Raw genomic sequence first — 15,440 nt, forward strand, 5'->3', positions numbered from 1 at the left:
CTCAGGTGTAACTTAAGATGAAACTGAAAGAATCAGGGGCTATCTAATGCATCATGTAAAACACAATTGAGAAACGACTAAAGTGCAGCAGGTTTGACACAAATAAGTATCTTACGACTGACATACGATATCTGTAACTAACCTGTTGTACGGACCTTAGATGTCCCGGAGGCAGGAAGAAGATTCAGCTCCGCATACAAGATCTCCGGATCGTCTGGAAAACGGAAACAGAAACTATACAATGGATGAGAGTTAGATACAGAGTAAAGCTCCCTCTACACTGTCCCCATCAAACACTCCCAGGACAGGTACAGCACAGGGTTAGATACAGAGTAAAGCTCCCTCTACACCGTCCCCATCAAACAATCCCAGGACAGGTACAGCACGGGGTTAGATACAGAGTAAAGCTCCCTCTACACCGTCCACATCAAACACTCCCAGGACAGGGACAGCACGGGGTTAGATACAGAGTAAAGCTCCCTCTACACCGTCCACATCAAACACTCCCAGGACAGGGACAGCACGGGGTTAGATACAGAGTAAAGCTCCCTCTACACTGTCCCCATAAAACACTCCCAGGACAGAGACAGCACGGGGTTAGATACAGAGTAAAGCTCCCTCTACACCGTCCACATCAAACAGTCCCAGGACAGGTACAGCACGGGGTTAGATACAGAGTAAATCTTCCTCTACACCGTCCACATCAAACACTCCCAGGACAGGTACAGCACGGGGTTCGATACAGAGTAAAGCTCCCTCTACACTGCCCCCATCAACCACCCCCAGGACACGTACAGCACTGGGTTAGATAAAGCTTAAGCTCCCTCTACACCGACCCCATCAAAGCTCCCAGGACAGGTACAGCATGGGGTTAGATACAGAGTAAAGCTCCCTCTACACCGTCCCCATCAAACACTCCCAGGACAGGTACAGCACGGGATTAGCTACAGATTAAAGCTCTCTCTACAACGTCCCCATCAAACACTCCCAGGACAGGTACAGCACGGGGTTAGATACAGAGTAAAGCTCCCTCGACACTGTCCCCATCAAACACTCCCAGGACAGGTACAGCATGGGGTTAGCTACAGAGTAAAGCTCTCTCTACAACGTCCCCATCAAACACTCCCAGGACAGGTACAGCACAGGGTTAGATACAGAGTAAAGCTCCCTCTACACTGTCCCCATCAAACACTGCCAGGACAGGTACAGCATTGGGCTAAATACTGCATAAAGTTCCCCCTCTCTCTCAATCTCACTATGTTCGCCCCTCTCACTCTCTCCCTCTCACTCTCACCCTCAATCTCTGTCACCATCTCTCTGTCTCACTCACTCTCAACCTCTCCATTTGTCTGCCTCTCTCTTTCTGAATCTCTGCCTCTCTCTCTCTCCCTCCATCTCTCTCTCTCTCCCTCCATTGAACAGTTTAACCTACGTTCACTGGGGGCTGTCGTGTTGTTTTTGATGTGTCTTATATTCATGTAGTCGGTGTCCTGCTCCATGGTTTGTATCTGAGGGGTCTCTCTCCTCCGTTCCTGTCCTGTCTGCTTCTCTCTCTCTCTCAGATGTGTCTCAGTCTTTCCTCAGACTCAATGTCAGGGCGAAAACTTCCTTAAAAATGTTTCTGCCTCTTGGTTCCATTTCACAATGACACTTCCCCTGAGATCAGAATGAGAGGCTGGTTGTACTGACTCCAGGAGCAGCAGTTCCTCTCTCTCAATCTCTCTCACCATCTCTCTCTCTGTCTCCCTCTGTCTCAATCTCTATCACCATCTCTCTCTCTCTGTCTCCCTCTCTCTCAATCTCTCTCACCATCTCTCTCTCTGTCTCCCTCTCTCTCAATCTCTCTCATCATCTCTCTCTCCCTGTCTCTCTTTCTCTGTCTGACAGTCTGTCTCTCTTTTCCATTCCTTTTTATTCTGTCTTTGTCTCTCGGTTTCTCTATAATTTTCATTTTCTTTCTGTCTTTCTGGCTCTCTTTCTCTATTGACCTCTTTTACTGACCCTCCATCTGTCCCCCGACCCGTCAGTCTCTCTCTATCCCTCTCTGTCTCCCTCTTTCTTTCACTCTCTCCCTCTCGCTCTCTCTCCCTCTCGCTCTCCCTCTCTCTCTATCCCTCTCTCTATTGAACAGTTTAACCTACGTTCACTGGGTGCTGTTGTGTTGTTTTTGATGTGTCTCATATTCATGTAGTTGGTGTCCTGTTCCATGGTTTGTGTCTGAGGGGGTCTCTCTCCTCCGTTCCTGTCCTGTCTGCTTCTCCTTCTCTCTCTCAGATGTATCTCAGTCTTTCCTCAGACTCGATGTCAGGGCAAAAACTTCCTCAAAACTGTTTCTGCCTCTTCGTTCCATTTCACAATGACACTTCCCCTGAGATCAGAATGAGAGGCTGGTTGTACTGACTCCAGGGGCAGCAGTCCCTCTCTCTCAATCTCTCTCACCATCTCTCTCTCTGTCTCCCTCTCTCTCAATCTCTCTCACCATCTCTCTCTCTGTCTCCCTCTCTCTCAATCTCTCTCACCATCTCTCTCTCTGTCTCCCTCTCTCTCAATCTCTCTCACCCTCTCTCTCTCTGTCTCCCTCTCTCTCACCATCTCTCTCTCTCTGTCTCCCTCTCTCTCAATCTCTCTCACCATCTCTCTCTCTGTCTTCCTCTCTCTCAATCTCTCTCACCATCTCTCTCTCTGTCTCCCTCTCTCTCAATCTCTCTCACCATCTCTCTCTCTGTCTCCCTCTCTCTCAATCTCTCTCACCATCTCTCCCTCTCTCTCCCTCTCTCTCAATCTCTCTCACCATCTATCTCTCCCTCTCTCTTCCTCTCTCTCTCTCTCTCCCTCCCTGTCTCCCCACCTCTCTCTCTCTCTCTCTCTCCCTCTCTCTCTCCCCCCCCCCTCTCTCTCCCTCTCTCTCTCTCCCTCTCTCTCTCACTCCCTCTCTCTCTCTCTCTCTCCCCCTCTCTCTCTCTCTCCCTTTCTCTCTCTGTATGTCCCTGCAGTTTGTGGGTTGGCTTCTCCCTACCCCCAACTACCCCCCCTCACCCCGTCTGTGATACAAGGAGGGCAGCGCCCGAGAGCTCGAGTCCAGCTTGTTGGTGCTTCTCAATGTGGGGGTTGTTGTTGAATTTGTTGGTGTTTCTCAATGTTGAGGTTGTTGTTGAATTTGTTGGTGCTTCTCAATGCTGAGGTTGTTGTTGAATTTGTTGGTGTTTTTCAATGTTGAGGTTGTTGTTGAATCTGTTGAGGTTGTTGTTGAATTTGTTGGTGCTTCTCAATGTTGAGGTTGTTGTTGAATTTGTTGGTGTTTTTCAATGTTGAGGTTGTTGTTGAACTTGTTGGTGTTTTTCAATGCTGAGGTTGTTGTTGAATTTGTTGGTGTTTTTCAATGTTGAGGTTGTTGTTGAATTTGTTGAGGTTGTTGTTGAATTTGTTGGTGCTTCTCAATGTTGGGTTTGTTGTTGAATTTGGTGTTTTTCAGTGTTGAGGTTGTTATTGAATTTGTTGAGGTTGTTGTTGAATTTGTTGGTGTTTTTCAATGTTGAGGTTGTTGTTGAATTTGTTGGTGTTTTTCAATGTACACATAGGCACAAATTCTAAAAGAATATTACTCTGGGGTGTTTCCAGAGGACTTGAGAATTGCAAGCGTTACCCCCTTGCTCAACACAGGGTGAAAAGATAAACCCAGCACCTACAGGCCGGACAGTTTAACCTCGACGGTGGGGAAGCTTCTGGAAACAATAACCAGGAGAAAATTAAATCATCACAAGGACAGACGCAGGAGAATTAAGGAAATCTAGCACGGATTTGTTCAGGGAAAATACTGTTTAAACAACTTGCTGGAGTTATATTGATGAGGGAAGAGAGAGGGTCGATGAGGGTATCACTGTAGATGTGGTGCACATGGACCTCCAGAAGGCATTCGATACAGTGCCACACAACAGGCTTGTGAGCAAAATTATAGCCCATGGGATGAAAGGGATAGCAGCAACGTGAATAGATAGGGAGAAACTGTCCCATTAGGGGAAGGAGCGAGGAAGATAGGGACACAGATTTCAGTTAATCGGTAAAAGAAGCAATTGTGTTTTCCTGCTCATTGTGGTCACTTCCTGGATAAACATCAGGACACCGGACACACCTAAGGGATTGGATACAGCAAAAGTGCGTAGGCTGGTGTATGAAGGAATTGAGAAGTTCGGAGCAGTATTACAAAGTTGGAGATCTTGTACATGTGTCTGAGTTGGTAGGTTCCTCAGAATGAACTGTTCCGGACAGGAGAGGGACAGGCAAACTGCACTTCTCTCTCTCACCAACTGTTCGTACGCAGAAGGTGTTTTGAATTCTTTGTGAAGTGTGTTGTGGTGTGTTTTCCCAAACCCTCAGTGTGTCTGATCCACTTTACTAATCACTCACAGCAAAGTCACATTATGATCAACATGGGTTAGTTTATTTACATTTAAAACCCGGGGCAGGAATGTTCACAATGTCACACTCACACTCACACACACACACAACTCACACACCACATATACACAAACACCCACACTCACACGCGGACACATACAGACACTCACACAAGCAAACACTCATACACACAAACACAGACATACACACACAAACATACACATACAAAAATACATACACATACAGACACACACAAAAAAACATTGCCCCACGCACACACACGCACGCACACACACACACACACACAGACGCACACATATACAGACACACATACGCACACACGGATACACACAAACACTCACACACAGGCACAGTAATGGAGGATAGACAAAGGAAACTTTTACAACTATGGATAATAACAGTACAAGAACCACAGAGATGAAATTGAGCTCACATGATTTCCAGAGTCTGAGAAGAAAACAGCTTACTGCACGCAAATTGAATGCCTCATTTCTAACATGACAACTATGAAAACATTGTAAGGAGTTGCTTCATTGGCTGCAAAAGTACATTGGGGATCTCCTGAGTTAGTGAAAGGTGCTAGAGAAATGCAGGGCTTCTGTCCTGTAACATTTTGTCGGATTCCTGCCTGGATTTATAATGGGGTTTTCCAATGTCAACCGTCACACTGTCATTCCACCCCTCCTACCACTGGTGGCGCTGCAGGAGGCTTCTCCTGGGGGAGTAGGGGAACAGATGAACTTTCACCTTTCGGACGTGGCCTCGGGCAGTCAGGGACTGTGGGGAAGGGAGGAGGGGCTGGGGATCTTTGGACAATCCTGACACTCTCGTTCTGTGTCCCAGTCTCTCTTCAGGAACAATATTTCTCAATATCAGCTGCCTCGATGCAGGGCAGTGCCCTTTTCTCACAGATGAAAGAGAGGCGATCGGAACAACTGACATCATTCCAGCCGTTTATTCTGATACTGGCGCAGTTTTCATTACCATTCACATTATTCGGTTCATCCTGATCCCATCGAGTAAAACTGGGAAATGGGGAAATATAAAATACCGATAAAAATCCAACACATTCCTGCACAGAATCAACAAGATTCCTACAGCCCTGTACAAATCCCAAACTAATCCCACTGTCCCGCTCTCTCCCCATAGCCCTGTACAAATCCCAAACTAATCCCACTGTCCCGCTCTCTCCCCCTAGCCCTGTATCAATCCCAAACTAATCCCACTGCCCCGCTCTCTCCCCATAGCCCTGTACAAATCCCAAACTAATCCCACTGTCCCCGCACTCTGCCTATTGCCCTGTATCAATCCCCAAACTAATCCCTCTGTCCCGCTCTCTCCCCATAGCCCTGTATCAATCCCCAAATTAATCCCACAGCCCCACTCTCTCCCCATAGCCCTGTATCAATCCCCAAATTAATCCCATAGCCCTGTATCAATCCCCAAATTAATCCCACAGCCCCACCCTCTCCCCATAGCCCTGTATCAATCCCCAAACAAATCCCACTATCCCGCTCTCTCCCCATAGCCCTGTATCAATCCCCAAACTAATCCCACTGCCCCGCACTCTCCCCATAGCCCTGTATCAATCCCAAACTAATCCCACTGTCCCGCTCTCTCCCCATAGCCCTGTATCAATCCCAAACTAACCCCACTGTCCTGCTCTCTCCCCATAGCCCTGTATCAATCCCCAAACTAATCCCACTGCCCTGCTATCTCCCCATAGACCTGTATCAATCCCCAAACTAATCCCACTGCCTCACTCTCTCCCCATAGCCCTGTATCAATCCCCAAACTAATCCCACTGCCCCGCTCTCTCCCTATAGCCCTGTATCAATCCCAAACTATCCCACTGTCCCGCACTCTCCCCATAGCCCTGTATCAATCCCAAACTAATCCCACTGCCTTGCTCTCTCCCCATAGCCCTGTATCAATCCCAAACTAATCTCACTGTCCTGCTCTCTCCATAGCCTTGTATCAATCCCAAACTAATCCCACTGCCTTGCTCTCTCCCCATAGCCCTGTATCAATTCCAAACTAATCCCACTGTCCCGCTCTCTCCCCATAGCCCTGTATCAATCCCCAAACTAATCCCACTGCCCCACTCTCTCCCCATAGCCCTGTATCAATCCCCAAACTAATCCCACTGTCCCGCTCTCTCCCCATAGCCCTGTATCAATCCCAAACTAATCCCACTGTCCCGCTCTCTCCCCATAGCCCTGTATCAATCCCAATCTAATCCCCCTGTCCTGCTCTCTCTCTCCATGCGACGCTGGGACTCACCTCACTGGGGTCCCATCCACCCATTTCCAGTTTCCTTCACTCTCTCGATCTGTTAGTCCGATCCAGTAAGTCCCAAGATTGTTCTCGACAGATTTATTTATGAAATTCTGCAGCAGATATAATGATCTGGTGTGAACAGTTAGTTTTATTGCCTTAATTCACAGTGACACGGAAAACACACACACAAACACACACGGACACACTCACTCACACACACACACACAGGGACACACACACTCACTGACACACACAACTGATACACAAAATGCCTCAAACTCTTTTCTCAGGAAATTCTCCCTCATTCCCTCTGATTAAATATCGGGAAGACTGAAGCTTTGTTTTCCGTCTCTGTTCCAAACTCCATTCCCGAGTTACCGACTCTTTCCTGGGAACTCTCTGAGTCTGAACCAGACTGTTCACAGCCCTGGGGTCGTGTTTAATCTGGAGATGGGATTCCCACCTCATATCCACATCGTCACCATGACGGCCTCTTCCAAACTCTGTAACATCGCCCAGAACCACCCCGGGTTCAGCTCATCGACTGCTGAAACCCTCGTTCATGTAGTGTAGAGGGAGCTTTACTCTGTATCTAACCCCGTGCTGTACCTGTCCTGGGAGTGTTTGGTGGGGACAGTGTGGAGGGAGCTTTACTCTGTATCTAACCCCGTGCTGTACCTGTCCTGGGAGTGTTTGATGGGGACGGTGTAGAGGGAGCTTTACTCTGTATCTAATCCCGTGCTGTACCGGTCCTGGGAGTGTTTGATGGGGACGGTGTAGAGGGAGCTTTACTCTGTATCTAATCACGTGCTGTACATGTCCTGGGAGTGTTTGATGGGGACGGTGTAGAGGGAGCTTTACTCTGTATCTAACCCCGTGCTTTCCCTGTCCTGGGAGTGTTTGATGGGGACGCTGTAGAGGGAGCTTTACTCTGTATCTATCCCCGTGCTGTACCTGTCCTGGGATTGTTGGATGGGGACGGTGTAGAGGGAGCTTTACTCTGTATTTAACCCCGTGCTGTACCTGTCCTGGGAGTGTTTGATGGGGACGGTGCAGAGGGATATTCTCTTTCTCTATCTCATTCTGACAGATGCGTCTGTCATTCTCACCTGTTCCTGTTCTGTATTTATGATGATGAGGTGTGAATTTAGGGATTCACATTGTAGTTTTGCCGAGTTCCAATCCTTGCTCTCCATTGACAATCTATAGCAATGATGATTATGAACTTTCCAGTCGCTCGGACAGGGAGACTCTGCAAATTTTTAAAGACTTCGTTCAGAGACATACATCGGGACATTAGGAAAAGGAGGAGGCCATTCAGCCCCTCTCAAGCCTGTTACATGGGAGCAGGTGGAGGCCCATTCAGCACCAACTCACCCGAGCAGTTTCGGAGAGCGGTGCAGATGGATCTGAGGTTCCGACGTGTCTTTTCAAGGGTCTCGGACATGTTCTGGATCTTTCCGTTCAGCCCCGTCATGTTCTTGTCCATCTGTAGGACTGAGAGAATCACAGGGTCACAGAACTCACAGGATCAAAGAACCACAGGGTCTGAAGCGCACAGAAGGAGGCCATTTGGCCCATCGTGTCTGCACCGGCTCTCCAAATGAGCATTAGGACCCAGTGCCATCACCTTGCCTTTTCCCACCTGTACCCCTGCACATTTTATCTGTTCAAATAACCATCCAATGCCCCCTTGAATGCCTCGATTGAACCTGACTCTACATATTCTTCCAGCCAAAATCAATCACTTCACACTTCTCTGTGTCAAAATTTGTCAATCCCCTACCTGCCCACTCCGACACCTGTCTATGTCACAACAGAGCTGGAGTGAGTGATGTGGATGTGGGATATATCAGGGTGTTACAGTGAGGGGTGTGGGATATATCAGAGTGTTACAGTGAGGGGTGTGGGATATATCAGAGTGTTACAGTGAGGGGTGTGGGATATATCAGAGTGTTACAGTGAGGGATGTGGGATATATCAGGGTGTTACAGTGAGGGGTGTGGGATATATCAGAGTGTTACAGTGAGGGGTGTGGGATATATCAGAGTGTTACAGTGAGGGGTGTGGGATATATCAGGGTGTTACAGTGAGGGTGCGGGATATATCAGAGTGTTACAGTGAGGGGTGTGGGATATATCAGTGTTACAGTGAGGGGTGTGGGATATATCAGAGTGTTACAGTGAGGGGTGTGGGATATATCAGGGTGTTACAGTGAGGGGTGTGGGATATATCAGGGTGTTACAGTGAGGGGTGTGGAATATATCTGTTAGTGTGAGAGGGTTTGAAAATATGAATAAACTACGCTGCTGATTTAAATCTAGAGAGATGTTGCTGCTTCTCCCTTTAAAGTCTGACCTCACAAACTGAGGGTTTGGGTAAACACACCACAGCCTATTTCCAACATGAAAACACCCCTGCTTACGGACAGAGGGTGAGAAAATAAAGGAGTTCAGTATTGCCTCCGTTCACTCTCTGTAACAGTTTGAGTGTGAGGTTCAGCTTCCTACCTTGGACTCTTAGCCCTATCGCAATTGCCAAACTGATGATTAAGACAATGAAGCAGGCGATGTCAAGATGTGTTGAAGTTATTGAGCTTCGTCCTCCAGCTGTTTCCTGTCCAGTTTTACCTGGAATAGAGAAGTAAAGATTGGCCAATGTTGAGCAGCCTGTGTAACTGCACGGAACAGACAATGGTGACGTATCTACCTCCCTTATCGAGAGAAACAACAACCACGTTACTCGTTTATATCCCTCGTTTCACATCCCAGCGCACGGTACAGGAGGCTTATCAAAGAGAATCGAAGACCGAGTCACACAGGGAGATATTAGGGACAGGAAACCAAAAGCTCAGACACAGAGATTGGTACAAGGAGAGTCTTAAGGAGGGTAGCGAGAGAGACACAGACAGATAGAGAGAGACGGATAAAGAGGGAGACAATGAGAGAGAAATAAAGAGAGACAGAGTGAGTGAGAGACATATATTTCGGAGGAGAGGTTTAGTGAGATTTCTCTGCAGCTCAGGGCCCAGGCAGCTGAAGGCTTCCGGGGATAAACATAGATACAGAGTAAAGTTCCCACTACACTGTCCCCATCAAACACTCCCAGGACAGGTACAGCACGGGGTTAGATACAGAGTAAAGGTCCCACCACACTGTCCCCATCAAACACTCCCAGGACAGGTACAGCACGGGGTTAGATACAGAGTAAAGCTCACTCTACACTGTCCCCATCAAACACTCCCAGGACAGGTACAGCACGGGGTTAGATACAGAGTAAAGCTCCCTCTACACTGTCCCCATCAAACACTCCCAGGACAGGTACAGCACGGGGTTAGATACAGAGTAAAGTTCCCACTACACTGTCCCCATCAAACACTCCCAGGACAGGTACAGTACGGGGTTAGATACAGAGTAAAGTTCCCACTACACTGTCCCCATCAAACACTCCCAGGACAGGTACAGCATGGGGTTAGATACAGAGTAAAGCTTTCCCTGTACTATCTTTATCAAACACTCTATCTCATTTTCTGACTCTCTGTCTCTCGTATTCTCTCTATCTGTTTTCCCCTCTCGCTCTCTATGCTTCTGTGTCTCTCTCACTCTCCCTTTCTCTCTCTCTCTCACTCTTGTTGACCTCTCTCTCATTCTTGCTCTATTTCTCTCGCTGTTTCTCCATCTCCACCTCTCTCTGTCTCTCTCTATCTCGTTGTCCCTCTCTTTAATTCTCTCACTCTATCCCTCTGTCGAGCAGTTTAACTTACGTTCACTGGGGTCTGTCGTGTTGTTTTTGATGTGTCTCATGTTCATGTAGTCGGTGTCCTGCTCCATGGTTTGTGTCGAAGGGGGTCTCTCTCCTCCGTTCCTGTCCTGTCTCCTTCTCTCTCTCTCTCAGATGTGTCTCAGTCTTTCCTCAGACTCGATGGCAAGGCGTAAACTTCCTCAAAACTGTTTCTACTTTGTTCCTTTTTATAATGCCACTTCCTCTGAGATCTGTGTGACAAACTGGTTCAGTTAACCATGTACAGCAGCTGATGAAGGCTTTACATTTTTGCCAAGCACAGGGAGAGCCAACCTGGCTTCAGGGAACATCGGCAGAATTCAAAATCATTTCACAAGCATCTCGACTGCTTGTTATAACTGGAAAAGGTCGATACACTCACTCACCCACACACACAGACACTGACACACACTCACATGCACACACACCCACACACTCTCACACACTCACACTCATACACTCACACACACACACACACACACACAGACACTGACACACACACACACACTCACACACACAAACACTGACACACACTCACACGCACATACACCCACCCACACACACACACACACACACACAGACACTGACACACACACACACATTCACTCACACACACACACACACACACTCAGACACTGACACACACTCACATGCACACACAATCTGACACACACACTCACACTGACACACACACACACATACACTGAATGACCCTCTGAACCCTCCTGGAAACACTAACCAATAACCTGGGAGCAAATATCACTTGTCATTTTATTCCAAAGTGGAAGGTTATTCTTCCTATTGGTCCTCCTGGTGAGCATTGAAGTCAGATCTTGCCTTCACTGACCAGGCAGTGAGCGTAGGTGCATCCATACGAACATGTGAGCATAGGAACCAGGAGCAGCAGGAGGCCATTCAGCCCGTTGTGCCTGCCCCACCATTCAGTAAGACCATGTCTGATCTGAATGTAACCTTATTATGTCACAGCCAAGGGTAAAGGCCGAGGGCTTCAAATTCAAATCCCAGACGGAAACTTGAAACAACTGTTACAACCCATTTTTGTAATTTGTAAGTTTCGAGATGCAGACCACCCCCATCAAACCCACAGCAATGAGGTTGACCCTTAAATGCCCTCTGAGCAAGTGCGATTAGGGATGGGCATAAATGCTGGCCAAGCCAGGGGTGTCCACAACCCATGAACTAATAAATAAAAACTCGGAGACACCGGCAAAGAGCTGTTATGGAAGTATAATCATTCTGAGAATGTTATTGTGATTTATTGTAAAAGTAGGTGCAAAGTGGGGTTTGGATCGTTTTTCTGTGTTTAATCGGCTTGGAGACAGCTGGTCTGGAGGCTGAGATTCATGAAAAGAAGCTCGGTTTAAAATAGGTAAACATGGCTGAAGTTTTAGAATGTGCGGTGAGGAGAATTTGCATTTTTAGATAAATCAGAGTAGTTTGAATTTCAAAGAGATGTGCATGCCTTGCCAGAGAAGCGAGGCCAAGCAGTGTGTTTATTTTTCACTATGGTTACTGATAGTATTAGCATCATAAAGAGATTTATATTATGAGAAAGGTAAAGATCCAAAGACTTATGGGAACAATGGGATTTACATTAAAAGGGAGAAACGTGTATAAAGGAGAAGAAGCTGTGTGTCACAGAGAAAGGCATTGCAAGATCTACCAGAAGTGTGAAAAGCCTCCAGCATTAAGCTGCTGTCTACAGAAACTGAAGCTGGGAAAAACACACTTTGGATTCTACTGTACACCGTATTGTCATGATTTGCCTGGATCTGTTTGAAAGTCTAATTGATTTTTCCTGTTGCCTTAATGGGGGTGTAGCTGGAAGCTCGATTAATTAGGGGCTTTTTTGAGTTATTATAGTAGTAATGTGTCGACCCGTGTATGTGCTTACAATCATTTCATTTGTTAATGAATGTTTAATTTAGGTTAGTAAAAAAATCTCTAGAGTCTTGGTGGACTTATTATTACTGAATTCAGGGCAGGCATCTCGAATTAAAATATAAATTGCAAAACAGTTGTGACCACATGATCAGGATTCCCTCGTGGATTTGATCCGCCTGGCACACATCATCTGCTGTGTCATAACAGAGCGTCGGGAGAGGAATGGTTACAGCAAAAGTACGTAGGTTGGTGTATGAAGGAATTGAGAATTTGGGAGCAGTATTACAAAGTTGGAGATCTTGTACACATGTCTGTGTTGGTAGGTTCCTCAGAACGAACTGTTCTGGACAGGAGAGGGACAGGCAAACTGTACTTCTGTCTCTCAACAACTGTCCGTACGCAGAAGGTGTTTTGAATTCTTTGTGAAGTGTGTTGTGGTTTGTTTTCCCAAACCCTCAGTGTGTCTGATCCACTTTACTAATCACTCACAGCAAACTCACATTATGATCATCTTGGGTTAGTTTATTTACATTTAAAACCCGGGGAAGGAGTGTTCATAATGTCACACTCTGGACCACACACACACTCTAAAGCTCTCTCTCACACACACAAACACTCACAAACTCACACGCATACACACACACACACACACACACACATTCACACACACAAACACATGCACACACACTTGCACACACACAAACACATGCACACACACTTGCACACACACATGCCCACAAGCACAAATGCGCACACACAGAGACAAAGAAACACAGATGTACATGCACAGACATACACACACACAGAGGCACATACACACACCCCGACCCACCGTGCGTGCATGCACACACACACACACACACACACACTCAAACATACTCAAACATTTAATTCCCTCTTATTAAATATCAGGAAGACTGAAGCTGTTTTTTTCCGTCTCTGTTCCAAAATCCATTCCCGAGTTACTGACTTCATCCTGGGAACTCCCTGAGTCTGACTCAGACTGTTCACAACCCTGGGGTCATGTATAACCTGGAAATGGGATTCCCACCTCATATCCACATCGTCACCAAGACGGCCTCTTCCCAACTCCGTAACATCGCCCAGAACCACCCCGGTCTCAGCTCATCGACTGCTGGATCCCTCGTTCATGTAGAGGGAGCTTTATTCTATATCTAACCCCGTGCTGTACCTACCATGGGAGTGTTTGATGGGGACAGTGTAGAGGGAGCTTTACTCTGTATCTAACCCCGTGCTGTACCTGTCCTGGGAGTGTTTGATGGGGACAGTGTAGAGGGAGCTTTACTCTGTATCTCACCACGTGCTGTACCTGTCCTGGGAGTGTTTGATGGGGACGGTGTAGAGGGAGCTTTACTCTATATCTAATCCCGTGCTGTCCCTGTCCTGGGAGTGTTTGATGGGGACAGTGTAGAGGGAGCTTTACTCTGTATCTAACCCCGTGCTGTGCCTGTCCTGGGAGTGTTTGATGGGGACGGTGCAGAGGGATATTTTCTCTCTATCTCATTCTGACAGATGCGTCTGTCATTCTCTCCTGTTCCTGTTCTGTATTTATGATGATGAGGTGTGAATTTTGGGATTCACGTTGTAGGTTTGCCGAGTCCCAGTTAACTTTCTTTGTTAAGAATTCAAAGCAATGATGATTACGAACTTTCCAACCGCTCGGACAGAGAGACTGCAAAATTGTAAAGACTTAATTCAGGGAAATACATCGAAACATTAGGAACAGGAGGAGGTCGTTCAGCCCCTCTTGATCCAGTTACACAGCAACAGGAAGGGGCCATTCAGCCCCTCTCAACCCTGTTACAAAGAATCAGGAGGAGGCCCATACAGCCCGTCTCGAGGTGAGGTTTGTGGGATATATCAGGGTGTTACAGTGAGGGGTGTGGGATATATCAGAGTGTTACAGTGAGGGGTGTGGGATATGTCAGAGTGTTACAGTGAGGGGTGTGGGATATATCAGAGTGTTACAGTGAGGGGTGTGGGATATGTCAGAGTGTTACAGTGAGGGGTGTGGGATATATCAGGGTGTTACAGTGAGGGGTGTGGGATATATCAGGGTATTACAGTGAGGGGTGTGGGATATATCAGAGTGTTACAGTGAGGGGTCTGGGATATATCAGAGTGTTACAGTGAGGGGTGTGGGATATATCAGGGTGTTACAGTGAGGGGTGTGGGATATATCAGTGTGTTACAGTGAGGGGAGTGGGATATATCAGTGTTACAGTGAGGGGAGTGCGATATATCAGAGTGTTACAGTGAGGCGTGTGGGATATATCAGAGTGTTACAGTGAGGGGTGTGGGATATATCAGAGTGTTACTGTGAGGGGTGTGGGTATATCAGAGTGTTACTGTGAGGGGTGTGGGATACATCAGAGTGTTACAGTGAGGGGTGTGGGACATATTAGATTGTTATAGTTAGGGGTGTGGGTTATATCAGAGTGTTACTGTGAGGGGTGTGGGATATATCAGAGTGTTACTGTGAGGGGTGTGGGATATATCAGAGTGTTACTGTGAGGGATTTGGGATATATCTGAGTATTGCAGTGAGAGATATGGTATATATCATCGTGTTACAGTGAGGGGTGTGGGATACATTAGAATATTAGGGAGAATGGTGTAGGACATATCAGAGTGTTACACTGAGGAGAATCGGATATATAAATGTGTGACAGTGAGGGGAATGGGACATATCACATTGTTACTGTTTGGGGTGTGTGTTATATCAGAGTGTTACAGTGAGGGGTGTGGGGTATATCAGTGTGTTACAGTGAGGGGTGTGGGATATATCAGAGTGTTACAGTGAGGGGTGTGGGATATATCACAGTGTTACAATGAGGGGTGTGGGATATATCAGAGTGTTACAGTGAGGGGTGTGGGATATATCAGAGTGTTACAATGAGGGGTGTGGGATATATCAGAGTGTTACAGTGATGGGTATGGGAGATATCAGAGTGTTACAATGAGCGGTGTGGGAGATATCAGAGTGTTACAGTGAGAGGTGCCTAATATATCAGAGGTGTTATAGTGAGAGGTGTGGGA

General features: G+C 47.0%; 1 protein-coding gene across 1 annotated transcript; it reads right to left on the minus strand.

Annotated features, from left to right (window-relative positions):
- Positions 1–4,418: 4,418 nt before the first annotated feature.
- On the minus strand, positions 4,419–9,320 carry LOC144676822 (C-type lectin domain family 17, member A-like). The gene is made up of 5 exons (XM_078537144.1): positions 9,207–9,320; positions 8,074–8,193; positions 7,806–7,948; positions 6,700–6,806; positions 4,419–5,441 (listed from the first exon to the last, which is right to left on the minus strand). The coding sequence occupies exons 2-5, from the start codon at positions 8,183–8,185 to the stop codon at positions 5,267–5,269; spliced, it is 537 nt and encodes a 178-aa protein (XP_078393270.1). The 5' UTR covers positions 8,186–8,193; positions 9,207–9,320; the 3' UTR covers positions 4,419–5,266.
- Between the last annotated feature and the right edge of the window lie 6,120 nt (positions 9,321–15,440).

The sequence above is a fragment of the Cetorhinus maximus genome, unplaced genomic scaffold (assembly GCF_964194155.1).
Source record: "Cetorhinus maximus unplaced genomic scaffold, sCetMax3.hap1.1 HAP1_SCAFFOLD_1972, whole genome shotgun sequence".
Taxonomy (NCBI): Eukaryota; Metazoa; Chordata; class Chondrichthyes; order Lamniformes; family Cetorhinidae; genus Cetorhinus; species Cetorhinus maximus.